Consider the following 16,504-nt stretch of genomic DNA (forward strand, 5'->3'; position numbering starts at 1 on the left):
ACCTAAAACGCAGGTCCAGTTGCAGCAAACTGTCTGGCCATCCTGGCAAATGTAAAAATGTTGCATGGCCAGAGGTTGATTATCAATTAGGGTAGTATAAACGTGATCTGTGCCAGATTTCATGGTTGTATCACCAACTGTGGATTAACTATGAGCAGATGTATATTTATGCAATGTATCGGCAGCCATATTGGAAAATATGACGCCATATCCTAATATTATTTCTGAACTTGCCTGGTTGTAATACCTCCAGAACATTCTCTTATATCAAAATGAGAGGAAAATCAAAGATTTACAGCCCAAGCAAAGTGATATTGTCCAAAACGTAGGTCCAGTTGCAGCCATTTTTCAAACTGGCTGGCCATCTTGTTGGAAAAAATGTTGGAATTTTGCGTGGCCAGAGGTTGATTATCAATTAGGGTCATATGAAGGTCATTTGTGCCAAATGTCATGCTTTTATCACCAACTGAACTATCATGCATTGAAATCAGCATCTTTCCGCTAGACTATCATGCGACATTGGAACACAGAGATGGACTTGTGTGTGTGTGGGGCGGGCAATGTTACAGAGGTGCTTTCTTTCATACTGTCGTTCACATCCTACTGTAATTACAGTGGTTTGTTTGCTAGTGTTGATTGTTGAAGGCCTGAGTTTTTTCTTCTCTTCCCCCAATGTACAGCAACTACAACAGCACCAACTACTACAACAACTACAACAACTACAACAGCACCGACTACTGCAGCTGCCTTCTGTGTAGGCAAGGCGTATGGACAGCATCCCAAGCCAGATGCCCCAGCCTCGTTTTACAACTGTGGGGCTGATGGCCTTACACACATCCAAAACTGTCCTGAAGGTTTAGTTTTTCGAGATGGTTGCAAGTGCTGCGATTGGCAGAATGTTACTGGAAACAGTCCAGGTAAGCTGACTCTAATGTCTAATTATTAACATTAATATTGGTTCTGTTCAAAAGCCCTATTGTGTGTGTGTGTGTGTGTGTGTGTGTGTGTGTGTGTGTGTGTGTGTGTGTGTGTGTGTGTGTGTGTGTGTGTGTGTGTGTGTGTGTGTGTGTGTGTGTAGGGGGGGGGGGTATTTTTGTAGTCACTAGTCCTATACTTGGTTGTAGTCCATATCCTGTACTTACCTCCTTGCATCCTAGAATGGAGGTGTTGTGGTGAAATTGGTGACCTGCTGAAATGGTAACCGGTAGAGTCGCCGGAATGAAGTTCGCCGGGAAACGGGGGGTGCATTCGGAAATGCGCACCGGGTGGGGCAACGGTGCGCTTTTTCAGTCTGAACTCTGAAGGTAAACTTTCTGAAAAGCAGCAGTTGCTAACATAATGTTGCTATTGATGTTTATAAACTAGAGTAAATTGTTGTTTCTAGCATTAACATTTGTGATACTGTGAAATTAAGACTATCACCATAATCTACCCTAGTTTATAAACATCAATAGCAACATTAGGTTAGCAACTTCTGCTTTTCAGAAAGTTTACCTTCAGAGTTCAGACTGAAAAAGCACACCGTTGCCCCACCCAGTGTGCATTTCCGAACGCACCCCCTGTTTCCCGGCAAGTTTCATTCCGGCGACTCTACTGGTATTCGCTGAAATGTATGACCATCTTGTGGACTTCACATACATACCACTAGGTTGTTAATAAACACAGCAGGAGGTGAAGAGGCAGACATTAAGAGTTTTGGGATCTGGCTAATGAAGAATGGCACTGCCTGCTTGGATCAGGCCTTGCTGTGTATATCCACACGTTTCTTATAGGGAGCTTACTGGGGAAACGAGACTGCATGAACTATGGCCATCACTTCCTGTTGGTCATTAAATTCATTTGAGTGATCCGTGTCAGTCAACAACGTGGGAACACAACTTGACAAATTAAGAAAGGTCATATTATTCTCACTACTTGTACCGTACAAGATCTCCCTGCACACAGCTGATCTCCCTGCACAAGGCTGATTCAAATTCACTGAATGACAACAGGAAGTGATGCCCATATTCAAACAAGGAATCATAGTCTAGCGGAAAGTTGACATGATAGTTCAGTTGGTGATAAAAGCATGAAATTTGGCACAGATGACTTTCATATGACCCTAATTGATAATCAACCTCTGGCCACACAAAATTCCAACATTTTTAAAGATGGACGCCAGTCTTCAGAATGGCTGCAACTGGACCTACGTTTTGGACTACATAACTTTGCTGGGGCTGTAAATCTTTGATTCTCAGCTCATTTTGATCTAAGAATAATGTTCTAGAGGTATTTCAATCAAACAAGATAAAATTACATTAGGTTTCAATATGGCGGCATATTTTCCAATATGGCAGCAGATACATTACAGAAATGTACAGCTGCTCATAGTTAATCCACAGTTGGTGATACAAGCATGAAATTTGGCACGGATCACATTTAGACTATACCCTAATTGATAATCAACATCTGGCCACACGTAATTCCTCCATTTTCGAGATGGCCACCAGTTTTTATAATGGCTGCATTGCAACTGTGCCTACGCTTTGGACTAGATCACTCAGCTGGTGCTGTAAATCTTTGATTTCCCCCTCATTTTGATATGAGACTGGAGTTGAGTTATGTTCTGGAGGTATTTTTACCAAGTAAGATAAAAACACCATTAGGTTCCAATATGGCGGCACATTTTCCAATATGGTTGCCAATAAATTGACATTTACTGCTTATGGTTAATCCACATGAGCTTGTAACACATATTTGTGTAAATTACCATTCACGGAATCCCTTTATGGCACATTTTAAAGTGATTCTGTAGCTTTAGAATGACCTATAGGTTCAAATAGGTTGACATGTTTTTAAATATGGTCACCATACACACACTTAGATATTTTGTATTGTATTTATTATTTATTTATTTTTGCTTTTTTTATCAGGCAAATCATTATAAACACATTCTCATTTATAATGGTGGCTGGGAAAGTGACAGGCCTGTGTGCTAGCAACGGCAACCACAGAGGGGTGTGTAGATTAGTCCAGACTTAAAGCTTGGACAGGCCCCATATATGTCCTGCTTGGAATGCAGATCTCTTGTAGTGTTCTTTCAGAGCAGCATGTTGGTAGAATACAGTCATATGATCGCTGCTTTCTTGCAGACAAGTGCAGCCTTGCCTCATTCACTTTCTTGTAGGAACTACTTCTATCGTACATGAGTACTACAAACTCCTCAATGACTTCCATGTCTTCATCAGTTACTGTAACAGGTGTTGAACTTAATTTGGTGAAGACCCGGGATATCTTCTCAAACACGTTCCATGTCTGCCATGCTGACCGTCCATGGAAGGACGAAACTGTATTGCATTCGCTGAATGCATGAAATAACCAGATGAATTTGATCCCATAGCTGTTGCAATTTCATGAATTGGGATCTATCTGTGGTTCTTCCCCCTCCAATGTCAATCCACAGATTTTTCAAGTCAAGTGAACAAGTGAAATAATAATTATAATGGTTACCTAAAACACAGGTCCAGTTGCAGCAAACTGTCTGGCCATCTTGGCAAATGTAAAAATGTTGCATGGCCAGAGGTTGATTATCAATTAGGGTAGTATAAACGTGATCTGTGCCAGATTTCATGGTTGTATCACCAACTGTGGATTAACTATGAGCAGATGTATATTTATGCAATGTATCGGCAGCCATATTGGAAAATATGCCGCCATATTGGAACCTAATATTATTTCTGAACTTGCCTGGTTGTAATACCTCCAGAACATTCTCTTATATCAAAATGAGAGGAAAATCAAAGATTTACAGCCCAAGCAAAGTGATATTGTCCAAAACGTAGGTCCAGTTGCAGCCATTTTTAAAACTGGCTGGCCATCTTGAAAATGTTGGAATTTTGCGTGGCCAGAGGTTGATTATCAATTAGGGTCATATGAAGGTCATTTGTGCCAAATGTCATGCTTTTATCACCAACTGAACTATCATGCATTGAAATCAGCATCTTTCCGCTAGACTATCATGCGACATTGGAACACAGAGATGGACTTGTGTGTGTGTGTGGGGCGGGCAATGTTACAGAGGTGCTTTCTTTCATACTGTCGTTCACATCCTACTGTAATTACAGCGGTTTGTTTGCTAGTGTTGATTGTTGAAGGCCTGAGTTTTTTCTTCTCTTCCCCCAATGTACAGCAACTACAACAGCACCAACTACTACAACAACTACAACAACTACAACAGCACCGACTACTGCAGCTGCCTTCTGTGTAGGCAAGGCGTATGGACAGCATCCCAAGCCAGATGCCCCAGCCTCGTTTTACAACTGTGGGGCTGATGGCCTTACACACATCCAAAACTGTCCTGAAGGTTTAGTTTTTCGAGATGGTTGCAAGTGCTGCGATTGGCAGAATGTTACTGGAAACAGTCCAGGTAAGCTGACTCTAATGTCTAATTATTAACATTAATATTGGTTCTGTTCAAAAGCCCTATTGTGTGTGTGTGTGTGTGTGTGTGTGTGTGTGTGTGTGTGTGTGTGTGTGTGTGTGTGTGTGTGTGTGTGTAGGGGGGGGGGGGTATTTTTGTAGTCACTAGTCCTATACTTGGTTGTAGTCCATATCCTGTACTTACCTCCTTGCATCCTAGAATGGAGGTGTTGTGGTGAAATTGGTGACCTGCTGAAATGGTAACCGGTAGAGTCGCCGGAATGAAGTTCGCCGGGAAACGGGGGGTGCATTCGGAAATGCGCACCGGGTGGGGCAACGGTGCGCTTTTTCAGTCTGAACTCTGAAGGTAAACTTTCTGAAAAGCAGCAGTTGCTAACATAATGTTGCTATTGATGTTTATAAACTAGAGTAAATTATAATGGAATTTTAGAATATTAATTCATGTTGATACTGAAGAAGGCATACTGTGATTGTTTGTCCTACTGTACATGTTTGTTGTTTCTAGCATTAACATTTGTGATACTGTGAAATTAAGACTATCACCATAATCTACCCTAGTTTATAAACATCAATAGCAACATTAGGTTAGCAACTGCTGCTTTTCAGAAAGTTTACCTTCAGAGTTCAGACTGAAAAAGCACACCGTTGCCCCACCCAGTGTGCATTTCCGAACGCACCCCCTGTTTCCCGGCGAGTTTCATTCCGGCGACTCTACTGGTATTCGCTGAAATGTATGACCATCTTGTGGACTTCACATACATACCACTAGGTTGTTAATAAACACAGCAGGAGGTGAAGAGGCAGACATTAAGAGTTTTGGGATCTGGCTAATGAAGAATGGCACTGCCTGCTTGGATCAGGCCTTGCTGTGTATATCCACACGTTTCTTATAGGGAGCTTACTGGGGAAACGAGACTGCATGAACTATGGCCATCACTTCCTGTTGGTCATTAAATTCATTTGAATGATCCGTGTCAGTCAACAACGTGGGAACACAACTTGACAAATTGAGAAAGGTCATATTATTCTCACTACTTGTACCGTACAAGATCTCCCTGCACACAGCTGATCTCCCTGCACAAGGCTGATTCAAATTCACTGAATGACAACAGGAAGTGATGCCCATATTCAAACAAGGAATCATAGTCTAGCGGAAAGTTGACATGATAGTTCAGTTGGTGATAAAAGCATGAAATTTGGCACAGATGACTTTCATATGACCCTAATTGATAATCAACCTCTGGCCACACAAAATTCCAACATTTTTAAAGATGGCCGCCAGTCTTCAGAATGGCTGCAACTGGACCTACGTTTTGGACTACATAACTTTGCTGGGGCTGTAAATCTTTGATTCTCAGCTCATTTTGATCTAAGAATAATGTTCTAGAGCAGGGGTCTCAAACTCAATTTACCGTGGGGCCGCTGGAGGCGTAGTCTGGCTGAGGCTGGGCCGCAGCCTCAGCGCACATGCACGTGCGCAGCACGTTTGTGTGCGCGTGCACATGCACTAATAAAACTAATCAGTGCATGTGCACAATTTTTTTTTTATTATAGTAGTTTCATACCAGTCTAACAACTACTGTATCTATCTCCCCATCAAAGACATTCTAAAAAAATCCAATCTTCTCAAATATCTTTTTTATTTTTTAACACTAAATAAGATAAGATGAACAAGGACCCTGCTGTAAACAAGTTGTGTTTAACTTATGGAACATGTACTGTACTCTTAACTGTACTGTATTATCAACTGTTTTGAGGTTCATATAAAACTCGCGGGCCGCACTAACATTAAACTTTCATATTAAGGTGGGGGCCACAAAATATCGTCTCGCGGGCCGCAAATGGCCCCCGGGCCGCCAGTTTGAGACCCCTGTTCTAGAGGTATTTCAATCAAACAAGATAAAATTACATTAGGTTTCAATATGGCGGCATATTTTCCAATATGGCAGCAGATACATTACAGAAATGTACAGCTGCTCATAGTTAATCCACAGTTGGTGATACAAGCATGAAATTTGGCACGGATCACATTTAGACTATACCCTAATTGATAATCAACATCTGGCCACACGTAATTCCTCCATTTTCGAGATGGCCACCAGTTTTTATAATGGCTGCATTGCAACTGGGCCTACGCTTTGGACTAGATCACTCTGCTGGTGCTGTAAATCTTTGATTTCCCCCTCATTTTGATATGAGACTGGAGTTGAGTTATGTTCTGGAGGTATTTTTACCAAGTAAGATAAAAACACCATTAGGTTCCAATATGGCGGCACATTTTCCAATATGGTTGCCAATAAATTGACATTTACTGCTTATGGTTAATCCACATGAGCTTGTAACACATATTTGTGTAAATTACCATTCACGGAATCCCTTTATGGCACATTTTAAAGTGATTCTGTAGCTTTAGAATGACCTATAGGTTCAAATAGGTTGACATGTTTTTAAATATGGTCACCATACACACACTTAGATATTTTGTATTGTATTTATTATTTATTTATTTTTGCTTTTTTTATCAGGCAAATCATTATAAACACATTCTCATTTATAATGGTGGCTGGGAAAGTGACAGGCCTGTGTGCTAGCAACGGCAACCACAGAGGGGTGTGTAGATTAGTCCAGACTTAAAGCTTGGACAGGCCCCATATATGTCCTGCTTGGAATGCAGATCTCTTGTAGTGTTCTTTCAGAGCAGCATGTTGGTAGAATACAGTCATATGATCGCTGCTTTCTTGCAGACAAGTGCAGCCTTGCCTCATTCACTTTCTTGTAGGAACTACTTCTATCGTACATGAGTACTACAAACTCCTCAATGACTTCCATGTCTTCATCAGTTACTGTAACAGGTGTTGAACTTAATTTGGTGAAGACCCGGGATATCTTCTCAAACACGTTCCATGTCTGCCATGCTGACCGTCCATGGAAGGACGAAACTGTATTGCATTCGCTGAATGCATGAAATAACCAGATGAATTTGATCCCATAGCTGTTGCAATTTCATGAATTGGGATCTATCTGTGGTTCTTCCCCCTCCAATGTCAATCCACAGATTTTTCAAGTCAAGTGAACAAGTGAAATAATAATTATAATGGTTACCTAAAACGCAGGTCCAGTTGCAGCAAACTGTCTGGCCATCTTGGCAAATGTAAAAATGTTGCATGGCCAGAGGTTGATTATCAATTAGGGTAGTATAAACGTGATCTGTGCCAGATTTCATGGTTGTATCACCAACTGTGGATTAACTATGAGCAGATGTATATTTATGCAATGTATCGGCAGCCATATTGGAAAATATGCCGCCATATTGGAACCTAATATTATTTCTGAACTTGCCTGGTTGTAATACCTCCAGAACATTCTCTTATATCAAAATGAGAGGAAAATCAAAGATTTACAGCCCAAGCAAAGTGATATTGTCCAAAACGTAGGTCCAGTTGCAGCCATTTTTAAAACTGGCTGGCCATCTTGAAAATGTTGGAATTTTGCGTGGCCAGAGGTTGATTATCAATTAGGGTCATATGAAGGTCATTTGTGCCAAATGTCATGCTTTTATCACCAACTGAACTATCATGCATTGAAATCAGCATCTTTCCGCTAGACTATCATGCGACATTGGAACACAGAGATGGACTTGTGTGTGTGTGGGGCGGGCAATGTTACAGAGGTGCTTTCTTTCATACTGTCGTTCACATCCTACTGTAATTACAGCGGTTTGTTTGCTAGTGTTGATTGTTGAAGGCCTGAGTTTTTTCTTCTCTTCCCCCAATGTACAGCAACTACAACAGCACCAACTACTACAACAACTACAACAACTACAACAGCACCGACTACTGCAGCTGCCTTCTGTGTAGGCAAGGCGTATGGACAGCATCCCAAGCCAGATGCCCCAGCCTCGTTTTACAACTGTGGGGCTGATGGCCTTACACACATCCAAAACTGTCCTGAAGGTTTAGTTTTTCGAGATGGTTGCAAGTGCTGCGATTGGCAGAATGTTACTGGAAACAGTCCAGGTAAGCTGACTCTAATGTCTAATTATTAACATTAATATTGGTTCTGTTCAAAAGCCCTATTGTGTGTGTGTGTGTGTGTGTGTGTGTGTGTGTGTGTGTGTGTGTGTGTGTGTGTGTGTGTGTGTGTGTGTGTGTGTGTGTGTGTGTGTGTGTGTGTGTAGGGGGGGGGGGGGTATTTTTGTAGTCACTAGTCCTATACTTGGTTGTAGTCCATATCCTGTACTTACCTCCTTGCATCCTAGAATGGAGGTGTTGTGGTGAAATTGGTGACCTGCTGAAATGGTAACCGGTAGAGTCGCCGGAATGAAGTTCGCCGGGAAACGGGGGGTGCATTCGGAAATGCGCACCGGGTGGGGCAACGGTGCGCTTTTTCAGTCTGAACTCTGAAGGTAAACTTTCTGAAAAGCAGCAGTTGCTAACATAATGTTGCTATTGATGTTTATAAACTAGAGTAAATTATAATGGAATTTTAGAATATTAATTCATGTTGATACTGAAGAAGGCATACTGTGATTGTTTGTCCTACTGTACATGTTTGTTGTTTCTAGCATTAACATTTGTGATACTGTGAAATTAAGACTATCACCATAATCTACCCTAGTTTATAAACATCAATAGCAACATTAGGTTAGCAACTGCTGCTTTTCAGAAAGTTTACCTTCAGAGTTCAGACTGAAAAAGCACACCGTTGCCCCACCCAGTGTGCATTTCCGAACGCACCCCCTGTTTCCCGGCGAGTTTCATTCCGGCGACTCTACTGGTATTCGCTGAAATGTATGACCATCTTGTGGACTTCACATACATACCACTAGGTTGTTAATAAACACAGCAGGAGGTGAAGAGGCAGACATTAAGAGTTTTGGGATCTGGCTAATGAAGAATGGCACTGCCTGCTTGGATCAGGCCTTGCTGTGTATATCCACACGTTTCTTATAGGGAGCTTACTGGGGAAACGAGACTGCATGAACTATGGCCATCACTTCCTGTTGGTCATTAAATTCATTTGAATGATCCGTGTCAGTCAACAACGTGGGAACACAACTTGACAAATTGAGAAAGGTCATATTATTCTCACTACTTGTACCGTACAAGATCTCCCTGCACACAGCTGATCTCCCTGCACAAGGCTGATTCAAATTCACTGAATGACAACAGGAAGTGATGCCCATATTCAAACAAGGAATCATAGTCTAGCGGAAAGTTGACATGATAGTTCAGTTGGTGATAAAAGCATGAAATTTGGCACAGATGACTTTCATATGACCCTAATTGATAATCAACCTCTGGCCACACAAAATTCCAACATTTTTAAAGATGGCCGCCAGTCTTCAGAATGGCTGCAACTGGACCTACGTTTTGGACTACATAACTTTGCTGGGGCTGTAAATCTTTGATTCTCAGCTCATTTTGATCTAAGAATAATGTTCTAGACTAGAGGTATTTCAATCAAACAAGATAAAATTACATTAGGTTTCAATATGGCGGCATATTTTCCAATATGGCAGCAGATACATTACAGAAATGTACAGCTGCTCATAGTTAATCCACAGTTGGTGATACAAGCATGAAATTTGGCACGGATCACATTTAGACTATACCCTAATTGATAATCAACATCTGGCCACACGTAATTCCTCCATTTTCGAGATGGCCACCAGTTTTTATAATGGCTGCATTGCAACTGTGCCTACGCTTTGGACTAGATCACTCTGCTGGTGCTGTAAATCTTTGATTTCCCCCTCATTTTGATATGAGACTGGAGTTGAGTTATGTTCTGGAGGTATTTTTACCAAGTAAGATAAAAACACCATTAGGTTCCAATATGGCGGCACATTTTCCAATATGGTTGCCAATAAATTGACATTTACTGCTTATGGTTAATCCACATGAGCTTGTAACACATATTTGTGTAAATTACCATTCACGGAATCCCTTTATGGCACATTTTAAAGTGATTCTGTAGCTTTAGAATGACCTATAGGTTCAAATAGGTTGACATGTTTTTAAATATGGTCACCATACACACACTTAGATATTTTGTATTGTATTTATTATTTATTTATTTTTGCTTTTTTTATCAGGCAAATCATTATAAACACATTCTCATTTATAATGGTGGCTGGGAAAGTGACAGGCCTGTGTGCTAGCAACGGCAACCACAGAGGGGTGTGTAGATTAGTCCAGACTTAAAGCTTGGACAGGCCCCATATATGTCCTGCTTGGAATGCAGATCTCTTGTAGTGTTCTTTCAGAGCAGCATGTTGGTAGAATACAGTCATATGATCGCTGCTTTCTTGCAGACAAGTGCAGCCTTGCCTCATTCACTTTCTTGTAGGAACTACTTCTATCGTACATGAGTACTACAAACTCCTCAATGACTTCCATGTCTTCATCAGTTACTGTAACAGGTGTTGAACTTAATTTGGTGAAGACCCGGGATATCTTCTCAAACACGTTCCATGTCTGCCATGCTGACCGTCCATGGAAGGACGAAACTGTATTGCATTCGCTGAATGCATGAAATAACCAGATGAATTTGATCCCATAGCTGTTGCAATTTCATGAATTGGGATCTATCTGTGGTTCTTCCCCCTCCAATGTCAATCCACAGATTTTTCAAGTCAAGTGAACAAGTGAAATAATAATTATAATGGTTACCTAAAACGCAGGTCCAGTTGCAGCAAACTGTCTGGCCATCTTGGCAAATGTAAAAATGTTGCATGGCCAGAGGTTGATTATCAATTAGGGTAGTATAAACGTGATCTGTGCCAGATTTCATGGTTGTATCACCAACTGTGGATTAACTATGAGCAGATGTATATTTATGCAATGTATCGGCAGCCATATTGGAAAATATGCCGCCATATTGGAACCTAATATTATTTCTGAACTTGCCTGGTTGTAATACCTCCAGAACATTCTCTTATATCAAAATGAGAGGAAAATCAAAGATTTACAGCCCAAGCAAAGTGATATTGTCCAAAACGTAGGTCCAGTTGCAGCCATTTTTCAAACTGGCTGGCCATCTTGAAAATGTTGGAATTTTGCGTGGCCAGAGGTTGATTATCAATTAGGGTCATATGAAGGTCATTTGTGCCAAATGTCATGCTTTTATCACCAACTGAACTATCATGCATTGAAATCAGCATCTTTCCGCTAGACTATCATGCGACATTGGAACACAGAGATGGACTTGTGTGTGTGTGGGGCGGGCAATGTTACAGAGGTGCTTTCTTTCATACTGTCGTTCACATCCTACTGTAATTACAGCGGTTTGTTTGCTAGTGTTGATTGTTGAAGGCCTGAGTTTTTTCTTCTCTTCCCCCAATGTACAGCAACTACAACAGCACCAACTACTACAACAACTACAACAACTACAACAGCACCGACTACTGCAGCTGCCTTCTGTGTAGGCAAGGCGTATGGACAGCATCCCAAGCCAGATGCCCCAGCCTCGTTTTACAACTGTGGGGCTGATGGCCTTACACACATCCAAAACTGTCCTGAAGGTTTAGTTTTTCGAGATGGTTGCAAGTGCTGCGATTGGCAGAATGTTACTGGAAACAGTCCAGGTAAGCTGACTCTAATGTCTAATTATTAACATTAATATTGGTTCTGTTCAAAAGCCCTATTGTGTGTGTGTGTGTGTGTGTGTGTGTGTGTGTGTGTGTGTGTGTGTGTGTGTGTGTGTGTGTGTGTGTGTGTGTGTGTGTAGGGGGGGGGGGGTATTTTTGTAGTCACTAGTCCTATACTTGGTTGTAGACCATATCCTGTACTTACCTCCTTGCATCCTAGAATGGAGGTGTTGTGGTGAAATTGGTGACCTGCTGAAATGGTAACCGGTAGAGTCGCCGGAATGAAGTTCGCCGGGAAACGGGGGGTGCATTCGGAAATGCGCACCGGGTGGGGCAACGGTGCGCTTTTTCAGTCTGAACTCTGAAGGTAAACTTTCTGAAAAGCAGCAGTTGCTAACATAATGTTGCTATTGATGTTTATAAACTAGAGTAAATTATAATGGAATTTTAGAATATTAATTCATGTTGATACTGAAGAAGGCATACTGTGATTGTTTGTCCTACTGTACATGTTTGTTGTTTCTAGCATTAACATTTGTGATACTGTGAAATTAAGACTATCACCATAATCTACCCTAGTTTATAAACATCAATAGCAACATTAGGTTAGCAACTGCTGCTTTTCAGAAAGTTTACCTTCAGAGTTCAGACTGAAAAAGCACACCGTTGCCCCACCCAGTGTGCATTTCCGAACGCACCCCCTGTTTCCCGGCGAGTTTCATTCCGGCGACTCTACTGGTATTCGCTGAAATGTATGACCATCTTGTGGACTTCACATACATACCACTAGGTTGTTAATAAACACAGCAGGAGGTGAAGAGGCAGACATTAAGAGTTTTGGGATCTGGCTAATGAAGAATGGCACTGCCTGCTTGGATCAGGCATTGCTGTGTATATCCACACGTTTCTTATAGGGAGCTTACTGGGGAAACGAGACTGCATGAACTATGGCCATCACTTCCTGTTAATCATTAAATTCATTTGAATGATCCGTGTCAGTCAACAACGTGGGAACACAACTTGACAAATTGAGAAAGGTCATATTATTCTCACTACTTGTACCGTACAAGATCTCCCTGCACACAGCTGATCTCCCTGCACAAGGCTGATTCAAATTCACTGAATGACAACAGGAAGTGATGCCCATATTCAAACAAGGAATCATAGTCTAGCGGAAAGTTGACATGATAGTTCAGTTGGTGATAAAAGCATGAAATTTGGCACAGATGACTTTCATATGACCCTAATTGATAATCAACCTCTGGCCACACAAAATTCCAACATTTTTAAAGATGGCCGCCAGTCTTCAGAATGGCTGCAACTGGACCTACGTTTTGGACTACATAACTTTGCTGGGGCTGTAAATCTTTGATTCTCAGCTCATTTTGATCTAAGAATAATGTTCTAGACTAGAGGTATTTCAATCAAACAAGATAAAATTACATTAGGTTTCAATATGGCGGCATATTTTCCAATATGGCAGCAGATACATTACAGAAATGTACAGCTGCTCATAGTTAATCCACAGTTGGTGATACAAGCATGAAATTTGGCACGGATCACATTTAGACTATACCCTAATTGATAATCAACATCTGGCCACACGTAATTCCTCCATTTTCGAGATGGCCACCAGTTTTTATAATGGCTGCATTGCAACTGTGCCTACGCTTTGGACTAGATCACTCTGCTGGTGCTGTAAATCTTTGATTTCCCCCTCATTTTGATATGAGACTGGAGTTGAGTTATGTTCTGGAGGTATTTTTACCAAGTAAGATAAAAACACCATTAGGTTCCAATATGGCGGCACATTTTCCAATATGGTTGCCAATAAATTGACATTTACTGCTTATGGTTAATCCACATGAGCTTGTAACACATATTTGTGTAAATTACCATTCACGGAATCCCTTTATGGCACATTTTAAAGTGATTCTGTAGCTTTAGAATGACCTATAGGTTCAAATAGGTTGACATGTTTTTAAATATGGTCACCATACACACACTTAGATATTTTGTATTGTATTTATTATTTATTTATTTTTGCTTTTTTTATCAGGCAAATCATTATAAACACATTCTCATTTATAATGGTGGCTGGGAAAGTGACAGGCCTGTGTGCTAGCAACGGCAACCACAGAGGGGTGTGTAGATTAGTCCAGACTTAAAGCTTGGACAGGCCCCATATATGTCCTGCTTGGAATGCAGATCTCTTGTAGTGTTCTTTCAGAGCAGCATGTTGGTAGAATACAGTCATATGATCGCTGCTTTCTTGCAGACAAGTGCAGCCTTGCCTCATTCACTTTCTTGTAGGAACTACTTCTATCGTACATGAGTACTACAAACTCCTCAATGACTTCCATGTCTTCATCAGTTACTGTAACAGGTGTTGAACTTAATTTGGTGAAGACCCGGGATATCTTCTCAAACACGTTCCATGTCTGCCATGCTGACCGTCCATGGAAGGACGAAACTGTATTGCATTCGCTGAATGCATGAAATAACCAGATGAATTTGATCCCATAGCTGTTGCAATTTCATGAATTGGGATCTATCTGTGGTTCTTCCCCCTCCAATGTCAATCCACAGATTTTTCAAGCCAAGTGAACAAGTGAAATAATAATTATAATGGTTACCTAAAACGCAGGTCCAGTTGCAGCAAACTGTCTGGCCATCTTGGCAAATGTAAAAATTTTGCATGGCCAGAGGTTGATTATCAATTAGGGTAGTGTAAACGTGATCTGTGCCAGATTTCATGGTTGTATCACCAACTGTGGATTAACTATGAGCAGATGTATATTTATGCAATGTATCGGCAGCCATATTGGAAAATATGCCGCCATATTGGAACCTAATATTATTTCTGAACTTGCCTGGTTGTAATACCTCCAGAACATTCTCTTATATCAAAATGAGAGGAAAATCAAAGATTTACAGCCCAAGCAAAGTGATATTGTCCAAAACGTAGGTCCAGTTGCAGCCATTTTTCAAACTGGCTGGCCATCTTGAAAATGTTGGAATTTTGCGTGGCCAGAGGTTGATTATCAATTAGGGTCATATGAAGGTCATTTGTGCCAAATGTCATGCTTTTATCACCAACTGAACTATCATGCATTGAAATCAGCATCTTTCCGCTAGACTATCATGCGACATTGGAACACAGAGATGGACTTGTGTGTGTGGGGCGGGCAATGTTACAGAGGTGCTTTCTTTCATACTGTCGTTCACATCCTACTGTAATTACAGTGGTTTGTTTGCTAGTGTTGATTGTTGAAGGCCTGAGTTTTTTCTTCTCTTCCCCCAATGTACAGCAACTACAACAGCACCAACTACTACAACAACTACAACAACTACAACAGCACCGACTACTACAACAACTACAACAGCACCGACTACTGCAGCTGCCTTCTGTGTAGGCAAGGCGTATGGACAGCATCCCAAGCCAGATGCCCCAGCCTCGTTTTACAACTGTGGGGCTGATGGCCTGACACACATCCAAAACTGTCCTGAAGGTTTAGTTTTTCGAGATGGTTGCAAGTGCTGCGATTGGCCTGAATAATGGGAAGCACATCAGTATCATCCATGTTGCCAACAACAGGAACATCACAACAGGAATTCTAGATGATTTTTGAGTTCCAATCACTTGTGCTTGAAGATTAAGAAATAAATAACAAATCTTTTCCTTTTTTGCATGTTTCTTACAGACCCATCCAAACCAATGATTTGTGATGCCTCAAAATCGTTTCAATACATAATGATTAAACAAATTTCAAAATCTTGAATCCTTTATCCTTATTCTTTTTTTGGATGTGACTGATGACAAACAGTGCCACTGGGTACAGTTGGATCATAAGATTGTGATGACCAAACCCAAAAGAATAATCTTTGAACCCTCACTTGGAATTGTGGGAGTTAAAGCATTACATTTTTTTGTAATGTTCTCTAATTTTTCTTTTATTTACATATCTACTGCATAGTACTGTGTTCTATTCGTCTGTCATTCAATGTTATATGAGATACTTAAATGGTTTCCTGTGGAAATAAGCTTAGTCTTTTCATGGATCTCCTTTTAGTAGACCTTGTACCAGTGAACTGTACCGTCATGAAACTGTACCTTTTCCTATGCAAACTTCTAATAAAGTCTTCAATCAATCAATCAATTTTGTTTGACTCTGTACCACAGATAACGCAACGAGGCAATGTGAGCTTGTAGATCGGCTATTTAAAATAAAATGCCTCTGGACAATGTGGCCATTGTTTGATTCACACATTTTATAGTACTAGTTGATTATTAGAAGGTCCTTAAATTGTCACTTCACTGTCTTCTGGGGACACCCCAAATATCATGTGGGGACTGCCGGGGGTCCAGACCCACAGGTTCTGAATCACGTGATCTAGTTGATGAAATAATGTTCAGTTCATTTTCCACACACTCCATCTAATGAAATAAAAGCAAACATTTAAGTGGCCTTTTTACAGTGTGCTTGGGGAGGG

The 16,504-nt window shown here is 40.9% G+C and overlaps 1 protein-coding gene across 1 annotated transcript in view; it reads left to right on the forward strand.

The window, feature by feature from the left end:
- Positions 1 to 15,569, forward strand: part of LOC308303199 (uncharacterized protein) — a gene marked incomplete at both ends in the record, with an annotated part of 49,732 nt that extends 34,163 nt beyond the window's left edge. The window contains 5 exons of the mRNA XM_080747523.1: positions 681 to 917; positions 4,169 to 4,405; positions 8,199 to 8,435; positions 11,771 to 12,007; positions 15,322 to 15,569. Coding sequence (XP_080603649.1) covers positions 681 to 917; positions 4,169 to 4,405; positions 8,199 to 8,435; positions 11,771 to 12,007; positions 15,322 to 15,569 — 1,196 coding nt within the window. The remainder of the gene's footprint in view (positions 1 to 680; positions 918 to 4,168; positions 4,406 to 8,198; positions 8,436 to 11,770; positions 12,008 to 15,321) is intronic.
- Between the last annotated feature and the right edge of the window lie 935 nt (positions 15,570 to 16,504).

This window comes from Nannobrachium achirus (assembly GCF_963921795.1).
Source record: "Nannobrachium achirus genome assembly, chromosome: 18".
NCBI classification, from domain to species: Eukaryota; Metazoa; Chordata; class Actinopteri; order Myctophiformes; family Myctophidae; genus Nannobrachium; species Nannobrachium achirus.